Below are 26,966 nucleotides of genomic sequence, written 5' to 3' on the forward strand. Positions count from 1 at the left end.
AGCGGGCCTGGGAGGAGCCAAGCGCGCCTGCGCACTTCCCACGTGACTCCTCGGCGTCTTCCTCTCTTGGCCGCTCTGCCTTCGCTGCTCCGGGCTCAGTGACGTGGTGCTGACGGCTGCCTCCGGACCGAGAGCTGCTTCTGAAGCTGGGCGCCGATTAAAGCTCGTCGTGGCGGATTCGGTGAGTGTGTGTGTGCGCGTCTGTGAAGGTCTGCATGTTTCTGTACGCGGGCGCGACAAACGAGCCCCGCCTCTGCCTGCCTGTGGCCTTCCGCGACGAGTGTTGTCCCGCTTGGGTGTTTGCACACACACCCGTCGTGTTTGTGTAGGCGCCCCTCCTGCCTGCGCGTATGGAGCCCCTCGGGCTTTCCCTTCCCCGAACGAGTCTTTGTGTGCACCTGCGTTTTCCGTGATCTTGCCCATCACCCGTGCACCCCCATTTGTGTGTGCAAATGCAAGCGTTCCTCTGCCACTTGTTATCGCGGAGAGGCCGTTATGTCCGGGCTAGTCTGTCCGCTGGAGGGATCATGTTTGACAGGAAATTAAACCTTGCTCAAGGCAGGGCATCCATTTCCATCCTCAGCTCCTTGCTCCTCCTCTCTCCTTCCAGCCACCTCGGCTTCTTTTGAGCATATTCCTCTTCCCCCAGGTGGGTATCGAGAAGGAGGTGCAGTTGGGAGACTTGTGTCTAATAATATGTGGGTGGGACTCGGGGAATCAGAGGGATGTGCTGAAAATGGGCCTTCTCACTTGTGATCAAAAACTTGTGCTTTTAAAAGCACATCAGTCTTCATAACTGTGTTCATAAGAACTGTGAAGTCAGAAGTGTAGCCTCTTTGAGGATGGGAACTGTTATTTTTTTTTCTAATTTATTTTTATTTATTTATTTATTTTTTCTTTATATCATATATATATATATATATATATATATATATATATATATATGGCTTAGAATCCTTAGCATTATCCCCAAACAGCCCAAAGTAAAGAGTTCAAATCTTGTTTCTTTTTTACATTAGTTGCATGGGAAATGAACAAATTCTTTAATTTCTCAAGTTCTCTTAAGATTTTAAGTGACAGACCAATTACCATTTATCAGTAAAAGAAGCAAACCCTAGTTTGCTTTAGTTAACATTATCTAGTTAACATTAGCTAACAAATCTAAAAACAAAAAAAAAACCTCCAGTGACCCATGCATAATAGGTGATCGATAAGTACTGTACTTTTGAAGTGAAGGAAAGAAAAGTTCAGGTGTATATTCTTTTCCATAGTAAGCTAGTAGATGACAGAAAGCTTCTGCAAACTTCATAACCCAATATTTAAAGGATATGTGATTTTTATCATTAGGGATAATCTTGTCTTAACTAACTAGTAGATGACTAAGAGAAGCAGTAGCAAAAAAAAAAAAATTACCTTCCCTGGCAACCAAATGGTGAGCCATTCAGAACTTTAATAGATTGACATTTCAGAGGAAAATAGACCCCCCCCCCCCCCCCCCCCCCCTTGCTTTTTCAGCTTTGTAACATCTAATAGAGGAGGCTCTTTACTGACAGAGCCTTTCTGAATCTTAGGTCCAATCCGTGCTTTGATGGAGTGCTGGTTTATGACATAAGTGGAAGAAGCCTCACTTAATCAGTAATTATTATTTGAAGGTGCCTGTGCTAGATGCAGGAGATACAGACACAATGAGATAATCCCCGCTTTCAAAGAGCTTATATTCTACTTGGGAAAGAAAACTTTTTTTTTTTTTTTTTTTTAACACATTTAAAGAACACTTAATAAATGAGATAAACCTTAGGAGGAGATGAGAAAAGTATTAGTTTTTAGTAGACCTCCTGAATTAAGGAGGCACTTCCACTAAACAGAAAACAAGGAATTCAAGAGGATGAGCAAATTTCTAATGTGGAAGATAACCTGTACAAAGCCACAGAGAAAGGGCATACATATATTGGTGGTGAACCAGTAGGCCAGGATAGCTGGCTTTCCTCTCCCAACTCCCAATCTGAAACATCCCCCTTTCAGTTAACTTCATCTACCCAATTTATGTTTTGTTATGTGCCTATTTATTTACATTGTTATTTCCTTCATTAGAAAGTTCATCTCTTAAGGTCAAAGCTTATTTTTTTCCTTTCTTTTATCTCCAGTATTTAACATAGTTTTTGGCACATAGTAAATACTTAATAAATATTTGTTGATTTCTAACTGTAGAATTTATAGAGGGGAGTAATAAAAATAAGGTTAGACAGAGAATAAAAATAAAAATAGAATAAGGTTAAAAAGAGGTTTAGATTACTTTTTTTAGCTTTGTAGCTTTTCCCATTTCCTTTTGACTCTAGTGTATTCCTATTGTTAATTATTTCTGTTTATTTTGTATAATGCATATTTGTGATTTAGATTTAAGGCATGGTTTCTAATAAAGAAATCTAGCTCTTGAACCCCAAAATATGCCTTAATACAAGTCACTGTGGCTCACTTTGATTGGCCAACAAAAGATCTCAGTCCCAGCCAGCTAGGTCTTTGTTTTGGTCTGGATTGCCTCCGGGTGAATATAAATTGTTGTTTTGGCCTGAAACCCTCTGGACTTTCTGCTCCCAAGATTGATTCTTTTTTTTTTTTTTTTTTTTTAAGTAGGTTAGGCCTTTCTTTGCTGATTTTCTTCTAGTCTAGAAGCGTTACCTCTTTGCCATTTCTTCAGAGATCATAATTCTTCATAATGTTTAGTGTATTCTGTTTATTAATGTTCAGCTTCAGATCTTGATTTGGAATTTTTGTACCAGGGCCAGGTTCCATATTCTCTCTCACTCTTGAATTAGGCAGTTTATAAATCCCTTTTTGAATTTGTTAATCTTTATTTGAGCTATTCCTTGTTTTTTTCATCATCTTGATTTCTTCCTGTATTCTTCCCATTCCCTCTCCCAGAGAGCTGTTGTTAGAACAGAATTAAGAAAAAAGAAGAAAAAAAAGTTCAGTAAAACTGATTAGCACAAAAAAAGCTAAGCCTAAATGTAATATTTCACATTTATGGACCTCTATAAAGGAGTAGGGGGAGTTTTAATTTCTTTTATGGACCAAACTTGTTTATAATTTCTCATGATTCTTTCAGTTGTTGATGATCTTTGCATTTATGTCATAGTAGTCATTGTGTATGTTGTTTTCCTTGCATTGCTTACGCACCCCATTCATATGAGTCATTACATGCTTTTATTTTATTATTGATTTATTTTTTCACTTTCAGCTTTTCTTAGAGTAAAGTAATGGAAGAGACTAACCTTTTACCAAGTACTCTGTAGACTGGCTGATGAAGCCAGGAAAAAATTTTTACTCATGATCTTGCAAGAACGGCCTTAAAGCACCAAAGCATACTTTTTTGTACCCTGTCCAAAATGCAAGCCCTTCCCTTGATTTCCTATGGACTGGGTACTACAAAAGTAATAGCCTCTGCTAATTCCTCCTCATTTGAGTATGAGTCCCTTAGCTGATTATATCTCCCTTTGGTGTTCACCTTATTTGGTCATAGTGCCCCTAAGTGACTATATTGGCAGTCCCTCCCTTAATTATAATTCCCATTCCCCATATTTCTGGCGCCCCTGGCCCTTATTTTCTTTTACCATTATTTGGGTGTGTATATCTTCTGCATCTATTAATAGCATGTTTCTTATTCTAATTTATGCTCTCTCTCTATGTTTCCTTTGTTCCCCCTCAGCCTAACTTTTAGGTTTCATTTCTTAAAGTTTGTTTTTTGTTTTTGTTTTTTTTACAAAATTGTGGAAACCAAATCCTCATCGATTCTCACAGTAAGGTTCTAGCACTTTTATGTAATTGACATATTGAGCCTTTCTTTTTGTCTTTTAGCTTGTTGGGCGACATGCCTATATTGAGGTTGGATTGTTGAACCCCAAAATTAATATTGGGATTTTAGACTGGTGCCTTGGGATATCTCAAAAGAATTTGTAGGCTTACATTCTGGAGAGCAATTTGGAACTATGCTCAAAAAGTTATCAAACTGTGCATACCCTTTGATCCAGCAGTGTTTCTACTGGGCTTATACCCCAAGGAGATACTAAAGAAGGGAAAGGGACCTGTATGTGCCAAAATGTTTGTGGCAGCCCTTTTTGTAGTGGCCAGAAAGAAGCTGGAAAATGAATGGATGCCCATCAATTGGAGAATGGTCGAGTAAATTGTGGTATATGAATGTTATGGAATATTATTCTGTAAGAAATGACCAGCAGGATGAATACAGAGAGGCTTGGAGAGACTTACATGAACCAATGCTAAGTGAAATGAACAGAACCAGGAGATCATTATATACCTCAACAACGATATTGTATGAGGATGTATTCTGGTGGAAGTGGATTTCTTCGACAAAGAAGATCTAACTCAGTTTCAATTGATCAAGGATGGACAGAAGCAGCTATACCCAAAGAAAGAATACTAGGAAATGAATGTAAACTGCTTGCATTTTTGTTCTTCTTCTCGGGTTATTTATACCTTCTAAATCCAATTCTCCCTGAGCAACAAGAGAACTGTTCGGTTCTGCACACATATATTGTATCCAAGATCTATTGTAACATATTTAACACATATAAGACTGCTTGCCATCTGGGGGAGGGAGTGGAGGGAGGGAGGGGAAAAATCGGAACAGAAGTGAGTGCAAGGGATAATGTTGTAAAAAATTACCCTGGCATGGGTTCTGTCAATAAAAAGTTATTTAAAAAAATAAAATAAAATAAAAAAGAATTTGTAGGCTTAGATCTTCTCCTAATCAAGAGGTAGAGATTTTATTACACTGAAAAGAGCAAGCTAAAATCCATAAGGATTTTTAACAAGGGGCCTACGAGGCCATTAAGTTGAAGATACCATTAAGGCATGACAAGTGGGAGATTAAGCCATTGATTGGCTTGTTAACCCCCTAAAAAAGAGTTAGGTTCCTAATAAGCATTTGTAAGGGTTAGTTCGGTTATATTGTATGTGCAGGTATTTTATAGGGAAATTATATGGAAAGGATTGAATCATAACTTTGCTTTTTGATTGAATTGTAACTGTGGGATTATGATGATTTTGTCCTATGAAGAACAAAAGGCCTATTTAAGGCCTACATATTCTGATCAATGTTCCTCCCTGCTTCCTTCTGGGAGTAACTGGGCTTTCAGATTGTATACAGTAATTCAGGTTCTCTATCTATTCCCACCTAGCTACCCAGGACCTCCTCACCTAATAAGTAGTGAAGTTTCTGGATTAAAGGATATGAATTTTTTTTTAATCCCTTCCAGTAATTTTCAAATACCTTTCTAGAATAATTGTACCAATTCATAGCTCTATCAACAGTGCTTTAGTGTTTTCTGACTTTCCACAGCCTCTCTGAAATTGACTATTCCTTGCTTTTGTTAATTTTGCAAATTGCTGAATATTAGGATGAAGGTTATTTTGATTTGCATTTCTTTTTTTTTTTTATATAACTTTTTTATTGACAGAACATATGCATGGGTAATTTTTTACAACATTATCCCTTTTACTCACTTCTGTTGTGACTTTTCCCTTCCCTCCCTCCACCCCTTCCCCTAGATGGCAGGCAGTCTTATACATGTTAAATTTGTTATAGTATATCCTAGATACAGTATATGTGTGCAGAACCATACAGTTCTCTTGTTGCACAAGAAGAGTGGGATTCAGAAGGTAAAAATAACCTGGGAAGAAAAACAAAAATGCAAATAATCCACATTCATTTTCCAGTGTTCCTTCTCTGGCTGTAGCTAATTCTGTCCATCACTGATCAATTGGAACTGAGTTAGATAGATCTTCTCTTTGTCGAAGATATCCACTTCCATCAGAATACATCTTCATACAGTATTGTTGAAGTGCATAATGATCTCCTGGTTCTGCTCATTTCACTCAGCATCAATTCATATAAGTCCAAGCCTCTCTGTATTCATTTTGCTAGTCATTTCTTACAGAGTAATAATATTCCATAACCTTCATATACCACAGTTTATCCAACCATTCTCCAATTGATGGACATCTATTCATTTTCCAGTTTCTGGCCACTACAAATAGGGCTGCCACAAACATTTTGGCACATGCAGGTCCTTTTCTCTTCTTTAGTATCTCTTTGGGATATAAGCCCAATAGTAACACTGCTGGATCAAAGGGTATGCACAGTTTGATAACTTTTTGGGCATAATTTCAGATGATTTGCATTTCTTTTAATAGTATTATTATCTAGTACTCTTTTTCATCTTGATTGCAATATATGAAATATCTGGGTTCCTCTACAACTTTTCATATTATCATTTAACTGGAAGCCCAGAGCAGAGAATTAAGACTTGGGCTTCTGCTCCTAGAGCCAGTATTTTTTCCAACTCTACTACCCTCCACCCACCTCAGGTATTCTGTAAAAAATCTGTGGTTGTCTCTTCTATTATCTTAATTGTGATGAAGATAAAATTCACTTTCAGAACTTTTATTCACTTTACTGATTCGAAGTTTAAATTTGTTTTTGATGGCCTTTAGGATCATGTACAATGGAGACTTCCATAACTGAAGCAGATTTAATTGGCAGCAGCTACGTTCGCATTACTAAACTTTGCTGTGAACAGGTAAGCATTTTTTTAAAAAAATCAAATGCATTTTAAAAGTTCGTATTCAGAGCTAATGTGAATGAAAGACTGATTTTTTAATGCCATCTGTTTTTTTGAAAAGAAAAAGTTTCTGCCTCAAAAAATCAGGAATATTAGATGATAGAATCTAAAAAGTGAAGAGAATAGGAATAGCTAGAATTTATATAATCTTTCAAGGTTTGTGAAGCACTTTACCTATATTATTTCATTTGATCCTCACAAAAATCTTTTAAGGTAGGTACTATTATTACCATTTTACTGGGGGGGGCAATCTGAGGTTGAAAGAAGTTAAATGACTTTTCCTGGGTCCCAAGGCTATTTAATAAGCATGGGGAGACCCCATGGTCTTCCTGATTCTGATTTCAGCATTTTGTTTACCTCATTATTGGTGACTGTGTGTATATTGAGAGAAGAAATTTAAAAGCAACTTCATGTAGAAGAGAAATTATGTTCATATGGCAAATGACTATAAAAAATTTTTTTCCTTATATCTGCCAGTTATTAAAAAAATTGGTCCTCTCTGATTAGAAGGGATTAAGTGATAGAAGTAATAAAATTAAAAAATAGAAAAGAGAGAGGAAGAAAGGACAAGTAATATATACTACTTCCTAGCTGCTTTTCTTGACTTTCTCTAGCTATTAGTAGGCCTCCCCCTTTTCTATATACTTGCATATACATATTGCCTCTTTTAGTAGAATTGTATATTCTTGGCCATATCTTGATGGCCATAATTGTCATTTTTATCTTTTTATCTTCAGGGCCAACCTTGTCACATTGTAAGCCTTTAGTAAATTCTTGTTTATTGATCAGTACTTGACTTTGATTCATAATATTAATTGGAAACTATATATTCAAGCAATATTTCCAATTATTTCTTATTGAAACATAAGAGCTCCTGGACACTCTTATTTAACATTTCTCAATATGGAATTTGGATCTCTGAAGATTTACTTCAGTAATTAAAGGATCTCTCATTTTTGGGTGGATACTTAATTTTCTGTTTCATGTTGCAACTGTGTGATTTGTGTTGGATGATCTCTGAAGTGTGATATAACTTTCTAGTAATTTTTTAGGTAAAAATCTGGTTTTAATTCTCTTCAAACTTAGGCTAAATCTCAGATCACAAATATCTTTTGGCTGATAGAAAGCCAGAGCTTGTGCTGCGTTAGCGTTATCTTTGAAAACTCTGGACCACTTTTGTGACACAGTGAAATATCAGAGTAGGATTTCAGTAGAAGAGCACTGACTATAAAATAAATCTTTGTTTTTTTTAAAAAAAAAAAGTAATGAAACAAGGAATTCCAGCTTAAGATGGATGCTTTACCTTCTCTAATAAAGTAATCTAAAATTCGCATACACACACACAAAATGAGAAACTACAGTGATTCTTCCATCCCAGAAATGTACCAAAATTCAGCCAGAAGCCCATGGGCAATGGGAATGGGGGACACTAGCAAATCCAGAAAAAGCAAACAAGCTGGTACCTTCCCAGAATAACCAGAGCTTGGTCATAGAAACATTTAGTCTGCATGATTTTTTGCTCTACAAGCAGGGAGACAAGTGGGGTCACTCATAGCCTTCTGGCCTGAGGGTCTTAAAAGTCCAGCGCTAAGAACATCCAAGGTCTAGGGTCAAGAGGGGGACAAGTCTAGTCTTGTAAAGTACATGTCAGCACAGTAACCCGAGGGAACCAGGATAAGACCAAGAAGTCTCAATGAGCTTGCACAGAAGTGCAGCAGGGTAAGAACCTTGATCCTGACACAAAAGCCTAAATCAGGAACCAAAGCTGGAGTGATAAGCAATCCAAAGAAGCTAACATAAAACTAATATTTTAAAAAATTATTGTAGATCTGGAGATGCCCTAAAATCTAGATTTATAATCATGAATAACTTAGCTGGCAAAACTCAGTATAATCCCATAAGGAAACTTTAGTGGATGAGATCAAAAGTTGGCAAACTTTTTTTATAAAGTACTGGACAGTAAATATTTTTGGCTTTGTGGGCTAATAGGCAAAATTGAAAGTATTATACAAGTATTTATATAACAAGAAAACAAATTTGCAAAAAAATTTTATTGATGAAATCAAAATATAGCAGTATGTTTATAGTTTGTTTTGTAATACCTGTCAATTAATGAGAAGAGTTGAATTGTGTTTTTGGTGGGGTGACATTTCACTTAATTGGGATTCAAAATCATTCCCTGTCATCATTATTGATTGCACATGTTTTATCCATTAATGCTAATTTATAATAATAAAAACATTGAAACATTTACATGTTTCCTCTTTGAAAATGTCTTTCCATACAGAAGAGTACTGCCAAATACTGATATCAGTTTATGAATGTATAATATTTAACATATTTGTCTCATGGAAGACAATTTATATAATTCTGTTTGATTCTTGATACTTGCCTTTTAGTAAGTCATTATATTGTAAAATAATCACTTACAATTGAAGGTTGGTAAAAGTTCTTCAACTGCACATTTAAATAGACATTTGGAATTTTCTTTTATAACTGTGTCAAGTTCCAGAAAAAGGCTACTAGAATTGAGCTCAGGATATATATATATATATATATATATATATATATATATATATATATATATATTTACTGCAAAATTGTATAGGAATGGAGACCATATCTTTAATTTCTGACAGTATGGGAAGTGTATGGCATTACTTGTGATTTAATTAATGTTGTTTAATTGACTTGTTTATAAGTTTTGTATAGGAGTGCTCTTTTACCTTGTAATTTTAGGTTGAATTCATTAAGAAACATTATCAAGTCTGCAACAAAAATTAATTTCCAAAGCCATTCAGTGTTTGATATTAATGGTTGAAAGTGGGTTCTTCTTGTTCAGAAAAACTTCACTTTCAATCCTGAGTTCAAAAAATTGTAATAATTTTTTTTCTTTTTTTAACATAATGAGTATATGCTGTAATGAAAAAAATTTGTGGTATAGTAATATAGGTAATACTTGAAATAACATCAAATTATAACTGCATCACAACAATTTGTTGTGAGCTGAATCCCTGAAAGAAGCAAAGAGAGTACCATATAGGATCTTTGCTACAATTACTTTACTCTGTTGTATTGTACTGTTTGTACCTTAATGTATAATTCAATAAGCATGACTATGTTGTAATAAAATTGTTTAAACTGTTTTCAACTCACTAGCCACACAAAAAGATTTTGACTCATAGACCATAATTTTGCTAACTTCTTGAATAGAAGACTTTGTTCCCAAATGTCTTTGATGAAAACATTTCTGTTGATGAGCAGGAACTTTGAAATATAAACTTGTATCCAGAGGAACCTAGAAAAATAAATTTATTTAAGCAGTCACAGGGTGGTATGATGGCATTGTAGTAACATTCTGAAGGAAGAAGAAACAAGTGTCGTTTTTTTTTTTTTTTGTTTTTTTTTTTTTTTTTTTTTTTTTACAGCTTTAATTTCTTCATAAGGAGCTGAGGGAATAAAACAAGAAAAATGGAGATCCTCAGTGTGGATTGGCTTTGTTCTAAGAGTTTAAAGAGAAGATAATACTGGAAAAGAAAAGCAAAATAGACTTCTGAATTTAAAAAAAGCAAATGATTAGAATCTGATGGCGGTACCCAGCAATTGGGGAATAGCTGAATAACTTATATGTGAATGTAATGAAATATTGTTTCATAAGAAATGGTTAAAGAGGTAATTGCATTTGGAACTAAGCTCAAACGCTCTTATCAAACTGTGCATACCCTTTGATCCAGCAGTGTTACTACTGGGCTTATATCCCAAAGAGATTTTAAAGAAGGGAAAGGGACCTGTATGTGCAAGAATATTTGTGGCAGCCCTCTTTATAGTGGCCAGAAACTGGAAACTGAGTGGATGCCCATCAATTGGAAAATGGCTGAATAAATTGTGGTATATGGATATTATGGAATGTTATTGTTCTGTAAGAAATGACCACCAGGATGATTTCAGAAAGGCCTGGAGAGACTTACATGAACTGATGCTGAGTGAAATGAGCAGGGCCAGGAGATCATTATATACTTCAACAACAGCAATGCTGTATGATGATAAATTCTGATGGACGTGGCCATCTTCAACAATGAGATAAACCAAATCAGTTCCAATAGAGCAGTAATGAATTGAACCAGCTATACCCAGCGAAAGAACTCTAGGAGAGGACTATGAACCACTAGAATTCCCAATCCCTCTATTTTTGTCTGCCTGCATGTTTGATTTCCTTCACAGGCTAATTGTTCACTATTTCAAAGTCCGATTCTTTTTGTACATCAAAATAACTGTTTGGACATGTATACTAATATTATATTTAATTTATACTTTAACATATTTAATATGTATTGGGTCAACCTGCCATCTGGGGGAGGGAGTGGGGGGAAGGAAGGGAAAAATTGGAACAAAAGGTTTGGCAATTGTCAATGCTGTAAAATTACCCATGCATATAACTTGTAAATAAAAAACTATAATAAAAAAGAGAGAGAGAGAGAGATATAATTGCAGAAAATCCTAAGTAGCATCCAATACAGAATGAAGTGAGCTGATTTAGGAGAATGACAGCAACATTGTATATAAAAATAATTTTGATAAACTTAACTAATTAATGTAATCACTAGCCATATCTCTGGAGGACTTATGGCAAAGCATCTATGTAATAAGACTTATTTTTTGACATGACTTCTATATATGTAGATTTATTTTGCTTGATTTTAATTTATTATAAGGTTTTTTTTTTTCTCTCAGTTTTTAATTGGGGATACAGGAATTATATGAAGAGAAGACTATCAATAGTGATGCAAAAAATGGTCATTGAAGTAGTTTTTCAAATACATAGTAGCGAAAAGAAAGATGTTTAAAAGAAATAACAATCAAGGACAGTTTTGAAAGTAATATGAAGAATTTGCTATATATTCTTATTTTCTACATGCTTTAGAATAGCAGATAGCTTCATGGTTCTCTAACAGAATTTTGTATCTTTCTGTTTTGTATCCATGGAAATCTCTATTTTGGGGGGATTTTAAGTTCAGAATAAAAAAATTAAAATATACATAAAAACTTAAAAATAGGACAAGAAAGGTACTATGTTGGTCATAGCTGACTTCATTGCATTTTCACTTCTCAAAAGATCATTTTAATTAAAGATTAAGAGGGGTGTATTTGTGTGTGTAATCAGAATAGAAACAGAAATGGATTTGAATTTTAACCCATTTACACGATAGGTCATAATTATATTTTTGATCAAAAGTGGATAATTGAAAATTGTGGAAGGGAGCATGATAGCTCCTGGAAAAGAACCTGCTGATTTGTAGGTTGAAAAAAGTAGCCTAATCCAGAAATTTAAAACAGCACAAGTTGTTATTTTGCATAGTTAATTTATAGTTTACCAATCAAATTAAATATGCCGCAATGTTTTTACCAAAGAATAACAAAACATATTTTCTTTTTTTCAGGGTGGGGCATATCCTGCAAAATATTCACAAGTTAAGGCAAATCTAGGTGAGTAATTTAGCACTGGGACTTTTATTTTATTGATGGCATAATAAGAGAATTAATAAAAATCTATGTTTTATGGGGTGTTATACTTCTTCAAAAATTTATTCTTAGGGGCAACTAGGTGCCACAGAGGATGGAGCACCAGCCCTCAAGTCAGGAGGACCTGAGTTCAAATCTGACCTCAGACACTTAATAGTTCCTAGCTGTGTGACCCTGGGCAAATCACTTAACTCCAATTGCCTTAACAAAACAAAAAAAAATAATAAAATAAAATAAATTATTCTTATAACTATTTTATATTTAAAATCTCAAGTTTTTAGTGCCAACAAATGTTGAACAGCAATTAGTACTTCCAGCATATGTAAAATGAGGGGAAAATATTTTCACTAATCATTTTTCCTACTCAAAAAGTCTACCAATATTAATTTTTTTTTTTTTAATAAAGAACTGGATATCTGCAAAATCTGGTGTAGTAAGCCACTTCATGTCCTTCGAGATTACTGTGATGTCATTAAAATATACATCTTCTGGCCACTTCTTTTTCAACGAGAACAGACTCCTGTAGTGTCTCAATTACATCCTTGTATAGATGTCAGGTAAGTAAGGCATGTGTTTTTTATGTATTTTTGTTGCTTTCTTTAACTTTTGAAAGAATGTTGTTATTTCCCTGAAAAATGAATTCTAAAAGTAGAAAAATAGCTTGAGATAATGTGGTTCATTTACAGTATTAAATATGTGAGGTACAGTTAGATATCTGCTACATTTAAGTAGCTATATAAATTTAAGCATTTATATTTAAATATCTAAATAAAATTAAGGACAGAGATTATGTGACCCATTCTTATATTATTTAATCACCCTTACAGGCTTGTTTTTATTTTTTAATGATTAAAATTCTTATTGTACTTTTAATCCCTTTTTAAAATTCTCTCTAACAACTATTTAACATCTGTTTTTCTTAATCTTTCACATACTTGAATAAAATGACAATTTATTTAGTTCCATCCCTTTAGCTATTACATTCTTTTAAATCATTTTTATTACTCTCATCTGGTCTTGACAGTTTATTCACATATTTCTATTCTGCATTCGTAACTAATAAAAATATCACCAATGCCGTATTTCATAACATTCTTCTACTAAATTTATTCACTAGATATAAACTGTTAATCTCTTTAAGGTTGATTTCTAACCAATATTTCCAGATATTAGAAACTTACAAACCGTCAGTCATGAAAAGATAAGTTTGAAGGTTGTTAATATAAATAATCATCAGTATTATGCAGAGGGAGAAGAAGGTGTAGTAGTTTACTCAGTTAAGAAAATCAAATAGATAAAGCTTGTAAGTCACATTGTAAACTTTAAAATGTCAGCTACTATTATATACAGTTGAATTTTAATATTAAAGTTTAGAATCAGGCAATATAAAATCTTGCCCTTTTCTAAAACAATTTTTTCTTTAAGCAGCTCTAGTACTTGTGAATTAAGTTTGAAGAGACTACAGCATATTGAATTGCTGGAAGATATTGTGGATTTGGCAAAGAAAGTTGTAGTAAGTGGCACTTTAATGATCCATTGCAAGGATGTTTAACTTTATGTTCTTTGTTAAAACTAGTCTTTATAATCTGGTATGTTTCTGATAGTCACATCAATGTATATCAGTATAATAATTTAAGTTGTTTGTTAAAAGTTAACCAGACCTATATGAATATTATGGAATATTACTGTTCTGTAAGAAATGACCAACAGGATGATTTCAGAAAGGCCTGGAGAGACTTACACGAACTGATGCTGAGTGAAATGAGCAGGACCAGGAGATCATTATATACTTCAACAACAATACTATATGATGACCAGTTCTGATGGACCAGGCCATCCTCAGCAGTGAGATCAACCAAATCATTTCTAATGGAGCAGTAATGAACTGAACTAGCTATGCCCAGAAAAAGAACTCTGGGAGATGACTAAAAACCATTACATTGAATTCCCAATCCCTATATTTAATGCACACCTGCATTTTTGATTTCCTTCACAAGCTAATTGTACAATATTTCAGAGTCTGATTCTTTTTGTACAGCAAAATAACGTTTTGGTCATGTATACTTATTGTGTATCTAAGTTATATTTTAATATATTTAACATCTACTGGTCATCCTGCCATCTAGGGGAGGGGGTGGGGGGGTAAGAGGTGAAAAATTGGAACAAGAGGTTTGGCAATTGTTAATGCTGTAAAGTTACCCATGTATATATCCTGTAAATAAAAGGCTATTAAATTAAAAAAAAAAAAAAAAAAGTTAACCAGACCTATGCTAACTACTTGTAAAACCATAAAGAAAAAGGAAAAACAGAGTCTCTCAAGGAGCTTATTGTAATAGAGACAACATGTAAATGGATAAGCATGCATGAGATATATACAGAGTAGATATAAAATAACTTTAGCTGGGATGGTACTAGCAATTGAGTCTTGCAGGAAGCCAGAGATTCTAAATTATGGCAACAAGGAGGGAGAGAGCATTCAAGGAAAAGGGAATATTCAGTGGAAGAGTGTGAAGTAGATGAAGTATTGTGTGTAAGGAACAGCAAGTAGGTCAATGTGGCTGGACAGTAAAATGGAGTGGGGTTGGAATAAGAGGGACTAATATGTAAGAAAAGCTTAAAATGTCAAAATTTATATTAGATCCTAGAGATAATAAAGAGCTGCTGGAGTTTATTGAACAGAATAGGTGATATATTAGACATATTTCAGAGAAAATTACTATGGCAGATAATTAAAGGGTGAATTTGAGTGGGGAGAAATTTGAGACAAGGATATTAATTAATTAGGCTAATGGAATAATCCAAGCTAGAGGTAATAGGCATCTTATCCAGATTGGTAGCTATCTCTGGAAAGAAGGGAACACATATCGAAAATGTTATAGAAGAAACAAGATTTGGCAGATAATTGAATTTTTATATTAAGTGACTGAACAGGAAGAATTGAGGATGATACTGAGTATTTTACTGAAGCAAACCTAGGTGACTGAGAGAATGGTGGTGTCCATGATAGTAAAAGGGAAGCATGGAAATTGGTTTAGAGGGAAAGATAAAATTCAGTTTTGGACGTTAACTTTGAATTCCTATGGGTCATCCAATTTGGTATTTTAACAGGCAGCTTGTAATATATTATTGAAAATTAGGCGAGAGACCAGGGATATGAATCATCTTCATAAATATAATTCTTTCCATGGGAATTAAGAAGATCACAAATGAGAATGTTGAGAGAAAGGAACCCAGGATAGCCTTGGGGTATATCCATCATTAGGGGATATAATATGAATAATGTTATGGCAAAGGAGATTGAGGAGTGGTTAGACAAGTGAATCTGTAAGCATTTATTAAGTGCCTATGTGCCAGCCACTATGTTAAGCAGTGGGGCTACAAAGAGGTTACAGCCTAACATGCAAATGACACAGTATAAACAAGCTATGTATAGGACAAATTGGAAATAATAAAGACTAGAATTAAGAGGGTTTGAAAAGACTTCCTGTAGAAACTGGAATTTTATTTTTCCCAAAATTTTTTCCAATTTCATGTAAAAAAATTTTTAACATTAGTTTAGAAATTTTTTGAGTTATACATTCCTTTTCCTCATTGAGAAGGCAAGCAATTTGATTTAGATTATACATGCACAGTCATGTAAAACTTCCATATTACTTCCATATTAGTCATGTTGCAAAAGAAAAATCTAAAAAAGGAAAAAAAAAAGTATGCTTTGATTTGCATTCAGACTCCATTCTTTTTCTGAACATAGCATTTTTCATCATGAGTCTGTCAGAATTATCTTAGATTATTGTATTGCTGTCATTCAGTCAATCATCATACAGTATTGCTGTTACTGTGTACAATGTTCTGGTTCTGCTCACTTCTTATTAGTGCATACACATACACATTTACAGGTTTTTCTGAAAGCATCTTGCTCACAATTTTTTATAGCTAATATTATTCCACTACAATCATATACCACAATTTGTTCAGCCATTCCCTACATAATGGATGACTCCTCAATTTCTAATTCGTTGTTATCACTAAAAGAACTTCAGTAGAAACTTTTGTACAAGGAGGTCTGTCATTAACTAATCTGATAGATATGAAGTGATACCTCAAAGTTATTTTAATTTGCATTTCTTCAAAAATAGGGATTTAGTACATTTTTCCATGATTATGGAAAGGGAATGATGTGTATTATAAATTTGATTCCGTTCTCTATGTATTTTAGAAATGAGGTCTGTATCAGAAATAGTGCCTGTAAAAATTGTTTCTCAGTTTTCTTTCCTTCCTATCTTGGTTTCATTGGTTTTGTTTATGCAAAAACTTAGCATTTTAACATAATTAGAATTACCATTTATCATTTCATAATCTTCTCTAGCTCTTGTTTGGTCATAAATTCTTTCCTTCTCTATAAATCTAACAGGTAAACTATTTCTTTTTCTTCTGATGCGCTTATGGTATTCCCCTTTTATGTCTAAATCATGTACCCATTTTGACCTTATTTTGTGAGAAGGTAGTCTATGCCTAGTTTCTGCTCCACTGCTTTCCAGTTTTCCCAGAAGTTTTTGTCAGGTAGTGAGCTCTTGTTCCAAAAGCTGAAGTCTTTGGTGTTTATCAGATACAAAATCACTATGATCATTTAGTACTATGTATTGAATCTCTAATCTATTCCACTGATCCACCGCTGTTGCTTAGCTAGTACAAGATTGTTTGGATGATTACTGCTTTGTGATACACTTTGAAATCTGGTATGACTAAGCCAGAAGGTGACTTTTTTTTTTTTTTTTTTTTTTTTTTTTTGAGACTTGAAGGATGCCAGGGCTGCCTCCCCCAAGAGAGTGTGCCAGGCTTGGGGCACAAGGAGAGAAAACTTCTGGAGTCAGTACATGGGAGTGTCCTTTCTGAGGAGCAGCATTTTGAGGGCTTTAAGTAGGAGAATCAGGAAAGAACAGGGTGACAAAAATGCAGAGAGGAGAGAATATCTGTCTAGGAGGAAAGGTGATCCCTAGCATCAGGTGCTGAACATGGGGTAGGAAGGATGAAGATTTAGAAATGGCAGATTTGGAAATTGGTTTAGACCAGTTTTAGTTAATTAAAGAGAGAAGAAGCCAGATTTCAGAGGGAAGAAGGGAAGGAGACTAGTAACCTAGATATTATCCTTGACTTTATATTGTATTCAGTATTTTGCCATGGCTTGTAGATTTTACCTCTGCAACATTTCTTTTCTTTTTTTTTTTTTTTAAGTAGCCTTTTATTTACAGGTTATGCATGGGTCACTTTACAGCATTAACAATTGCCAAACCTCTTGTTCCCATTTTTCACCTCTTACCCTCTCACCCCCTCCCCCAGATGGCAGGATGACCAGTAGATGTTAAATATATTAAAATATAAATTAGATACACAATAAGTATACATGACCAAACCGTTATTTTGCTGTACAAAAAGAATCAGACTCTGAAATATTGTACAATTAGCTTGTGAAGGAAATCAAAATGCAGGTGGGCATAAATATAGGGATTGGGAATTCAATGTAATGGTTTTTAAGTCATCTCCCAGAGTTCTTTCTCTGGGCGTAGCTGGTTCATTTCATTACCTCTGCAACATTTCTAAAAGACATTCTCTTCAGTATCCTGGTTTAGGTCCTCATTACTTCATATCTGGGCTGTTGCATTAGATTTCTGGCTGGTTCACTAGACACAAGACTATACACTCCAATATATCCTCCATTCAGTTGCCAAAGTGATTTTCTAGAAGTTCAGGTTCAGTCATGTCAGCCTTCTACTTAATAAACTCCAGTGGCTCTCTATCACCTCCAGAATCAAATGTAAATTTCTCTGTTTGGCATTCGAAGCCTTAAGAGAACCTGATTTCCCATAACCCTTCACCCTTCCAGTCTTCCTTACACCTTACAACCCTCCCCTTCACACTGGTATATTCTTTCATGTAGTGACATTGGCCTCTTTTCTGTTCCCTGAACAAGATAATTCCCATCTTGGTTCTGGGCATTTTCACAGATTTCTGCCATGCCTATAATGCTCTTCCTTTCCGTCTCTTGGTTTCTCAAGTCCCAACTTAAATCCCAGTTTCTACAGGAAGAAGACGTCTTCCTTCTATTAATTTTTTCCTATTAATCCTTTATATAGCTTGCTTGTAAAAAATTGTTTGCTTGTTGTCTTCTCCATTAGATTGTGAGCTCCTTGAGACTTTTTTTTGTATTTCTGATTCTTGATACAGTCTAGCACATAGTAGGTACTATCCCAATCACCATTCCAATCATTTCAGTGTTTTTTTCAAATTTTTCATCAATTCTCAAGCCTCTCATGACATTGTTACTCCTCTTCCACTATCCATCTCCTCAGCCTCCTAACCCTCCACTTAGTCCTTATCCCAAGCTTCTAACTAAGAATTTTGTCTCATATTTCTGAAAAAATTGAGGCCATTTGCTCTTCTGTCCTCTTCATCTCACCTCACTCTTTCAGATGTCTTTTCCCACTATCTCCTCCTTCACACCTGTCCATATAATGCGATGACCTTTCTCCTTACCAAATTCTTCAACATTCATCCTTGGTCCCATTTCTTTCTCTATTCTCTAGCCACTTACCCTCTTTATCATCTCTATTCTCTTATCTTCAGTCTGTCCCTCTCCACTGACTGTTTTCCTGCTGTCTATACAGATACATACACACACATATACACTCTCTCCCTCCCTTCCTCTTCCTCCTCCCTCCCTCTGCCTCCTCCTCTCCTTTCTTCTCCCCTTCTCTCTCTCTCTCTCTCTCTCTCTCTCTCTCTCTCTCTCTCTCTCTCTCTTTCTCTCTTTTTCTTTTTCTTCTTCTTTCGCTTTCCCTCTCCTTTTCCCTCTCCCTCTCCTCCTCACCCCTTTATACACACTCCTACACAAACCCGTTAACTTTAAAATGTCTTCATTTGATCCAGACATTTCTTTAAGCACTCATGCCATATCTCTTGTTTTTGGAGCTAAACTACTTGAGAAGATAATATACAATACATGCCTTTATCTCCTCCCCTCTCATTATTTACATTCTGGCTTCTAATTTGTTTCAGCTGAATCTATCTCCAAAGTTACTAATGCTTTATTTAAATTGCCAAATCTAATGCTTCTTTCTCAGTTTTCATCCTCTCTGATCCTCCTTGATCCTTGCAACTTGTCACAATGTTCTCCTTCATTCTCTTTTCTTTAGGTTTTTTTGTGGCATTTTTCTCCTGGTTTCTTCTTGCAAGTCTGGCCACAGCATTTCAACCTCTTTTCTGGATTTTTAACTATGTTATGCCTCCTAATTCAGGTCCCTAGAATTTAGTTCTAGGCCCTTTTTTTTTCCTTTTATACTGTCTTGCTTAGTGATTTCACCTCCTGTGACTTAAAAGTATCATCTCTATGTAGTTGATTCTCAGATATACTTATCCAGTAGTAACCTCTGCTGTTCTCCAGTTTCATATCTTTAACTGTCTTTTAGACATTTTGAACTGGATATCACAAAGATAACTTGAGCTTATTATCTTTCTTTTTCTCTTGTTATCGACATTGCTGTTCCAATCTCCCAGACTTACAACCCAGGTATCATCCTTGACTATTTCTCACTTTGTACTATGATATCTCCATTCACCCTAGTCTATTATAAAGTCTTGTTGATTTTTTCTTTTGCAACATTTCTTGGATTTGCCCCCTTCTCTCCTCTGACACAACTTGCACCCTGGTTCAGACCTTCATTATTTTATGCCAGGACTATTTGCATTTCGTTTTCTTTTTGATCTTCCTGTCTCAAGTTTCTCTTCTCTTTAGTTTGTCCTCTACTCAGCTATCAAATTCATCTTTTTTTTTAAATACTAACTTTTATTTTTCCAAATATATGCAAAGATAATTTTCAACATTTACCTTTGTAAATGTTGTGTTCCAATTTTTCTCTTTCCCTTTCCTTAGACATCAAGCAATCCAATATAGGTTAAACATGTGTAATTCTTCTAAACATATTTCCATATTCAGCATGCTGTGCAAGAAAAATCAGATCAAAAGGGGAAAAAAATCCAAGGAAATAAATACCGCCACCAACCAAAAAAAAAAAAAAGGTGAAAATACTATTCTTTGATCCACATTCAGTCTACATAGTTCTCTCTCTGGATGCAGATGGCTCTCTCCATCAAAAAATCTATTGGAATTGGAGCAGCTAGGTGGCACAGTGCATAGAGCACCAGCCCTGAAATTAGGAGAACCTGAGTTTGAATCTGGTCTCAGATACTTAATACTTCCTAGCTGTGTGTCCCTGGGCAAGTCACTTAACCCTAATTGCCTCAGCAAAAAAAAGAAAATAAAAGAGCCAAGTCCATCATAATTGATCTTTGCATAATCTTGCTGTTGTTATATACAATATTCTCTTGTTTCGAATCACTTCATTTAGCATCAGTTCATGTAAGTCTATCCAGGCCTCTCTGAAATCATCTTACTGATCATTTCCTATAGAACAATAATATACCATAACTTATTCAGCCATTCTCCAACTGATGGCCATCTACTTAGTTCCCAGTTCCTTGCCCTACAAAAAGGACTGCCACAAACATTTTTGCACACATGGGTCCTATTCCCTTTTTTTATGATTTCTTTGGAATACAGACCCAGTAGACACTGCTAGATCAAAGCATATGCAGAGTTTTATAGCCCTTTTGGGCATAGTTCCAAATTGCTCTCCACAATGATTGGATCAGTTGACAATTCCACCAATATATTAGTGTCCCAGTTTTTCCCATATGTCCTCCAACATTTATCATTATCTTTTCCTTTCATTTTAACCAGTATGAAGTGATGTCTCAAAGTTGTCTTAATTTGCATTTCTCTAATCAGTGGCAATTAAGAACATTTTTCATATGATTAAAAATGGCTTTACTTTCATCTGAAAATTATCTATTCATATCCTTTGACTATCAGTTGGAGAATAGCTTGTATTCTTATAAATTTGAATCAACTCTCTATGTTAATTTTAGAAATGAGGTCTTGATCAGAAATACTAGATGTAAAAAAATTTTTCCAGCTTTCTGCTTCCCTTTAATCTTGGCTGCATTGGTTTTGTTTGTGCAAAATCTTTTTAATTTGATATAATCAAAATTATCCATTTTGCATTTTATAATGTTCTTCAGTTTGTTGACTATAAATTTCTCTGTTCTCCAGAGATGTGAGATGTGAGAAGTAGACTATCTCTTGTTTTCTTGATATGCTTATAGTATTGCCCTTTGTGTCTAAGTCATGAATCCATCAAATTCATCTTTCTAAAGCACAGATATGACAGTGTTACCTACCTGCTCAATAAACTCTCTTATTTCCCTAATACCTTCAAAATGAAACAAAATATTATCTATTTGGCTTTTAAAATCCTTTGTGAGGATAGAGCCAAGATGGCAGGTGTATATACGTTTCTTTGTGACCTACTACTACCCTTAACACTAATTACAAAATACAGCCTCAGAATTAGCTCTGGACTGGCAGGATCCATGAATGTTGGGATTGCAGCAAATGACCAGCAGAAAATAATTTTGAAGTTTGCCAGAAAAGGTCTGTTTCAGTTGGGCACGGAGGTAGTTGGCCAGGTGCAGGTATGGAGGCCAGCATACATTGTGCAGACCTGGGGTGGGGTGGTGCAGACTCTGATGCGGAGAAACTATGAAGAGGAATCTACACCAGAGTTGGCCACTCTGCCCTGATTGCAAGCCAGTAGAGCAGCAGAGAAGTTATAAAATATCCAACAGGAACACAAAAGGCAAATGTTGAAGCCCAAAACACCAGAATATCATGGGACCTGGCCACGCCCACCAGCACCAGGAGTGAATCAGCACTGACCCAATGCTGCTTGTAGAAGAAGTTTGGAAAACTTCCCTTGCTCTAAAAGTAGATCCTAAGTTTAAAAAAAAAAATGAGTAAAAAGGCAAAGAGAACTATAACCATAGATAGTCTCTATGGTGAAAGAGAACAGATTTCAAACCCTGAGGAGACTAAAAGCAGATTGTCTTTAAATGAAGCCCCAAAAGGTGATATAACCTGGTCCCTATCACCCAAGGCTCTCCTACAAGAAATAAAAAGGATCTCAAAAGAGAGCTAGAAGAAAAATGAGGACAGGAAAGGAAAACTTTGCAAGAGGGTTTGGAAAAGGCATATAATTCATTAAAAGATAGATTTGACAAAATGGAAAAGGAAAACAACTCGCTGAAAAACAGAATTTGGAAAAGATAAATAATCCCAGGAAAAAAAGAATTTGTGAGATGGAAAAAGAAAATAACTCCTTAAAAAATAAAATTTGTGAAATGGAAAAAAATTCCATAGAACAAAACTATTTTAAACTCATTTAAAATCTCTATTGGACAAATGCAAAAAGAAGTAAAAAAAAAGTAAATGGAGAAAATAATTCACGAAAAATCAGAACTGAACAAATGGAAATGAATGACTCATTAAGACATTAAGGATCAGTCAAGGAAAATTGAAAAAAATACTTGGGAAAACAACTGACTTGGAAAATAGATCTAGGAGAGAAAATCTAAGGATTATTGAACTCTCTGAAAACCATGATGAAAAAAAGAGACTATATTTTTCAGGAAATCATCAAAGAGAACTGCCCTGATGTCAAAGAATCAGAAGGCAAAATAGCGATTGAAATAATTCACCAAACACTTCCTGAAAGAGACCCCCTTCCCCCCAAATTAAAACACCAAGGAATATTGTGGCTAAATTTCAGAACTATCAGACCAAGTAAAATATAATTGTAATAATAAGCAACCAGAAAAAAATAATTCAGATACCGAGGAGCCACAATAAGGATTACCCAGGATTTAGCAGTTTCTACTTTAAAGGATTGTAGGGCCTGGAATCTGATATTCTGAAAGGCAAAGGAACTTGGAATGCAGCTAAGAATAAACTACCCTGCTAAATTGATCATTTTCTTCCAGGAAACATGATGAGCATTCAGTGAAACAGGTGAATTTCATTAATTTCTGATGAAAAGACCAGAGCTAAACAAAATATTTGAGCTCCAAATATAGGACTCAAGAGAAGCATAAAAGGTAAAAAGAACTCTTGAGAACTGTATTTCTGTTATGGGTATACACAGAGAGTACATGTGATAATTTTATTTTAGTATTATAATATAAAAAAAGAAACAAGATGGAAAGGGGATTGTAACAGGAAAAAAGGGGGAAAGTACAGGTAAAATGAGGGAAATTACATCTCAGGAAGAGGTAAAGAAAACATTATAATTGAGGGAAAGAAGGGAGGGTGATAAATATTGTGTGAATCTTATTCTCAATAGATTTGGCCAAAAGAAAGAATATTAAATATATTTGATTTCACTAAGAAACATCTTTCAACTTATAGAAAAGTGGGAAGGGAAAGGAGAAAAGGGAAGGGGTAGGCTAAATATAAGGGAAAGTTGAAATAATAGGGGAAAAATATAAGAAAAGGGGAAAACTGTTTGAGGCAAGTAATGCTTATAAGTAAAATACTGAGGAAGAAGGCAAGGGGAAAAGGAAAGAGAAAAGAATAATTTTGGGGTAATAAGGTGGCAGGATGTACAGAATTTGTTATGGGTCAGAACTCTGAAACAAAGACTTCCTTTTTTTTTTTCATAGCTTTTTATTTACAAGTTATATGTATGAGTAATTTTACAACATTGACAATTGCCAACCTTTTGTTCCAATTTTTCCCTCTCATTCCCCCCATCCCCTCCCCTAGATGGCAGGATGACCAGTAATTGTTAAATATATTAAAGTGTAAATTAGATACACAATAAGTGTACATGACCAAACTGTTATTTTGCTGTACAAAAAGAATCAGACTCTGAAATATTGTACAATTAGCCTGTGAAGGAAATCAAAATGCAGGCAGGCAAAAATATAGGGATTGGGAATTCAATGTAATGGTTCTTAGTCATTTCCCAGAGTTCTTTCTCTGGGCATAGCTGGTTCAGTTCATTACTGCTCCATTGGAACTGATTTGGTTTATGTCATTGTTGAAAATGCCAGGTCCATCAGAATTGATCATCATATAGTATTGTTGTTCAAGTATATAAGAATCTCCAGGCCCTGCTTATTTCACTCAGCATTAGTTCGTGTAAGTCTCTCCAGGCCTTTCTGAAATTATCCTGTTGGTCATTTCTTACCGAACAATAATATTCCATAATATTCATATACTACAATTTATTCAACCATTCTCCAATTGATGGGCATCTATTCAGTTTCCAGTTTCTGGCCACTACAAACAGGGCTGCCACAAAAATTTTGGCACATACAGATCCCTTTCCCTTCTTTAATATCTCTTTGGGGTATAACCCAGTAGAAACACTGCTGGATCAAAGGATATGCACAGTTTGATACCTTTTTGAGCATAGTTCCAAATTGCTCTCCAGAATGGTTGGATATATTCACAATTCCACCAACAATTTATTAGTGTCCCTGTTTTCCCACATCCCATCCAACATTCCGCATTATCTTTCCCTGTCATTCTAGCCAATCTGACAGGTGTGTAGTGGTATCTCAGAGTTGTCTTAATTTGCATTTCTCTGATTAATAATGACTTGGAGCATCTTTTCATATGGCTAGAAATAGTTTCAATTTCTTCGTCTGAGAATTGTCTGTTTCTATCCTTTGACTATTTATCAATTGGAGAATGGCTTGATTTCTTATAAATTAGAGTCAATTCTCCATATATTTTGGAAATGAGTCCTTTATCAGAACCTTTGATTGTAAAAATATTTTCCCGGTTTATTACTTCCCTTCTAATCTTGTCTGCATTAGTTTTGTTTGTACAAAAACTTTTCAGATTGATGTAATCAAAATTTTCTATTTTGTGACTGATAATGGTTCTTCTTTGGTCATAAATTCCTTCCTCTTCCACAGGTCTGAGAGGTAAACTATCCTGTGGTCCTCTAATTTATTTATAATCTCATTCTTTATGCTTAGGTCATGAACCCATTTTGACCTTATCTTGGTGTACGGTGTTAAGTGTGGGTTGATGCCTAGTTTCTGCCATACTAGTGAAACAATGATTCTTACAAGGTGTTAAGTCAGTGGAATTGATGAAGACAATGGTTAGTTATCTAGTTTAGCCTGGTGCTTAATAGTTCTCTAGTTCAGTAATGTACTTAGAATTTAATATAGTTCTACAAGATACACACCTATGATGTAATTAAAGTAGAGCTCAGCCAGAGTCAGAGCCAGAGAGAGACTCAGAAGGGCCAGCACAAACTCGGCCAGGGACTGATAGACAAATTCATTCACTTCATCTCACAGTACCATGGTGGCCTCCTGTACTTCCCCCACTCAGGCCAAGGCCAGTCTGAAAGGCTATCCAGAAAGCTGGCTGGAGCCCCAGGCAAGGAAACTAGATTTTAAAGGAGATAATAAAGGATTTGGACTTTTTACACCTGGCTATTGTTGTTGTGGTTACTGAACTGAAACAAAGGCTGCTCTAAGACCTCCAGAAAACCAAATAAGAACATTACAAGATTTAGTAGTTTTAACTGTAAATGTGAATGGGGTGAACTCTCTCATAAAGCAGATAACAGAGTGAATTAAAAGCCAGAATCCTACAATATGTTGTATACAAGAAACACATTTAAAGAAGTAATATATAAAGAGTAAAGATAAAAGATTGGAGAAGAATCTATTATGCTTCAGGTGAAGTAAAAAAAGCAGGGGTAGCCAACCTCATCTCAGATCAAGCAAAAGCAAAAATTGATTTAATTAAAAGAGGTAAGGAAGGAAACTATCTTGCCAAAGGGTGCCATAAATAATGAAGCAATATCAATATCAGACATATAGCATTAAGTGATATAGTATCTAAATTTCTAAAGGAGAAGTTAAGAGAGTTGCAAGAAGAAATAGACAGCAGAACTATAATAGTGGGAGATTTCAACCTTGCTTCCTCAGAAGTAGATAAATCAAATCACAGAATAAATAAGAAAGAAATTAAAGAGATAAATAAAATACTAGAAAAGTTAGGTATGATAGATCTTCAGAGAAAACTGAAGGAGACAGAAAGGCGTACACTTTCTTCTTGGCAGTTCATGGAACCTATACAAAAAGTGACCATATATTATTGACCATAAAGACCTCAAAATCAAATGCAGAAAGGCAGAAATAGTAAATGCATCCTCAGATATGATACAATAAAAACTACATTCAATAAAAAGGCAGGGGAAAATAGACCAAAAGCTAATTGGTAACTAAATAATTTCATCCTAAAGAATGAATGGGTGTAACAGCAAATCATAGATACAATTAATAATTTCATCCAAGAGAATGACGATAATGAGACAACATACAATGCGGTAATAAGAGGAAAATTATATCTCTAGAAGCTTACTTGCATAAAATAGAAAAAGAGAAGCTAAAACCCCCAATCAAATACCAAACTTGAAATTCTAAAAATAAAAGGAGAGATTAATAAAATTGAAAGTGAAAAAACCTATTGAATTAATAAATAAAAGTTGTTTTTATAAAAAAAAAACTAACAAAATAGATAAATCTTTAGTAAATTTGATTAGAAAAAGGAAAATGAAATTGTTAGTCTTAAAAATTAAAAGGGAGAACTTTCCACTAATGAAGAAGAAATTAGAGCAATATTTAGGAGTTACTTTGCCCAACTTTATGCCAATAAATTTGATAACCTAAGTGAAACGGAGGAATACCTACAAAAATGTAGGTTGCCCAGATTAACAGATGAGGAAGTAAATTGCTTAAATAGTCCCATTTTAGAAAAAGCAATAGAACAAGCTATTAATCAACTCCCTAAGAAACAATCCCCAGGACCAGATGGATTTACATGTGAAT

At 34.8% G+C, this 26,966-nt stretch overlaps 1 protein-coding gene across 4 annotated transcripts in view; it reads left to right on the forward strand.

The window, feature by feature from the left end:
- The first annotated feature begins 17 nt into the window (after positions 1 to 17).
- Positions 18 to 26,966, forward strand: part of TTC3 (tetratricopeptide repeat domain 3) — a 170,764-nt gene continuing 143,815 nt past the window's right edge. For 2 of the 4 annotated variants that reach the window (XM_031959268.1, XM_031959271.1), the window contains exons 1-5: positions 19 to 181; positions 6,508 to 6,593; positions 12,074 to 12,119; positions 12,562 to 12,712; positions 13,581 to 13,668. In XM_031959268.1, the coding sequence (XP_031815128.1) occupies positions 6,519 to 6,593; positions 12,074 to 12,119; positions 12,562 to 12,712; positions 13,581 to 13,668 (360 nt within the window). In that variant the 5' untranslated portion in view covers positions 19 to 181; positions 6,508 to 6,518. Of the gene's footprint in view, positions 182 to 6,507; positions 6,594 to 12,073; positions 12,120 to 12,561; positions 12,713 to 13,580; positions 13,669 to 26,966 lie in introns of all 4 variants that reach the window. The other 2 variants (XM_031959270.1, XM_031959269.1) reach the window with 2 other exon arrangements.

The sequence above is a fragment of the Sarcophilus harrisii genome, chromosome 3 (assembly GCF_902635505.1).
Source record: "Sarcophilus harrisii chromosome 3, mSarHar1.11, whole genome shotgun sequence".
Taxonomy (NCBI): Eukaryota; Metazoa; Chordata; class Mammalia; order Dasyuromorphia; family Dasyuridae; genus Sarcophilus; species Sarcophilus harrisii.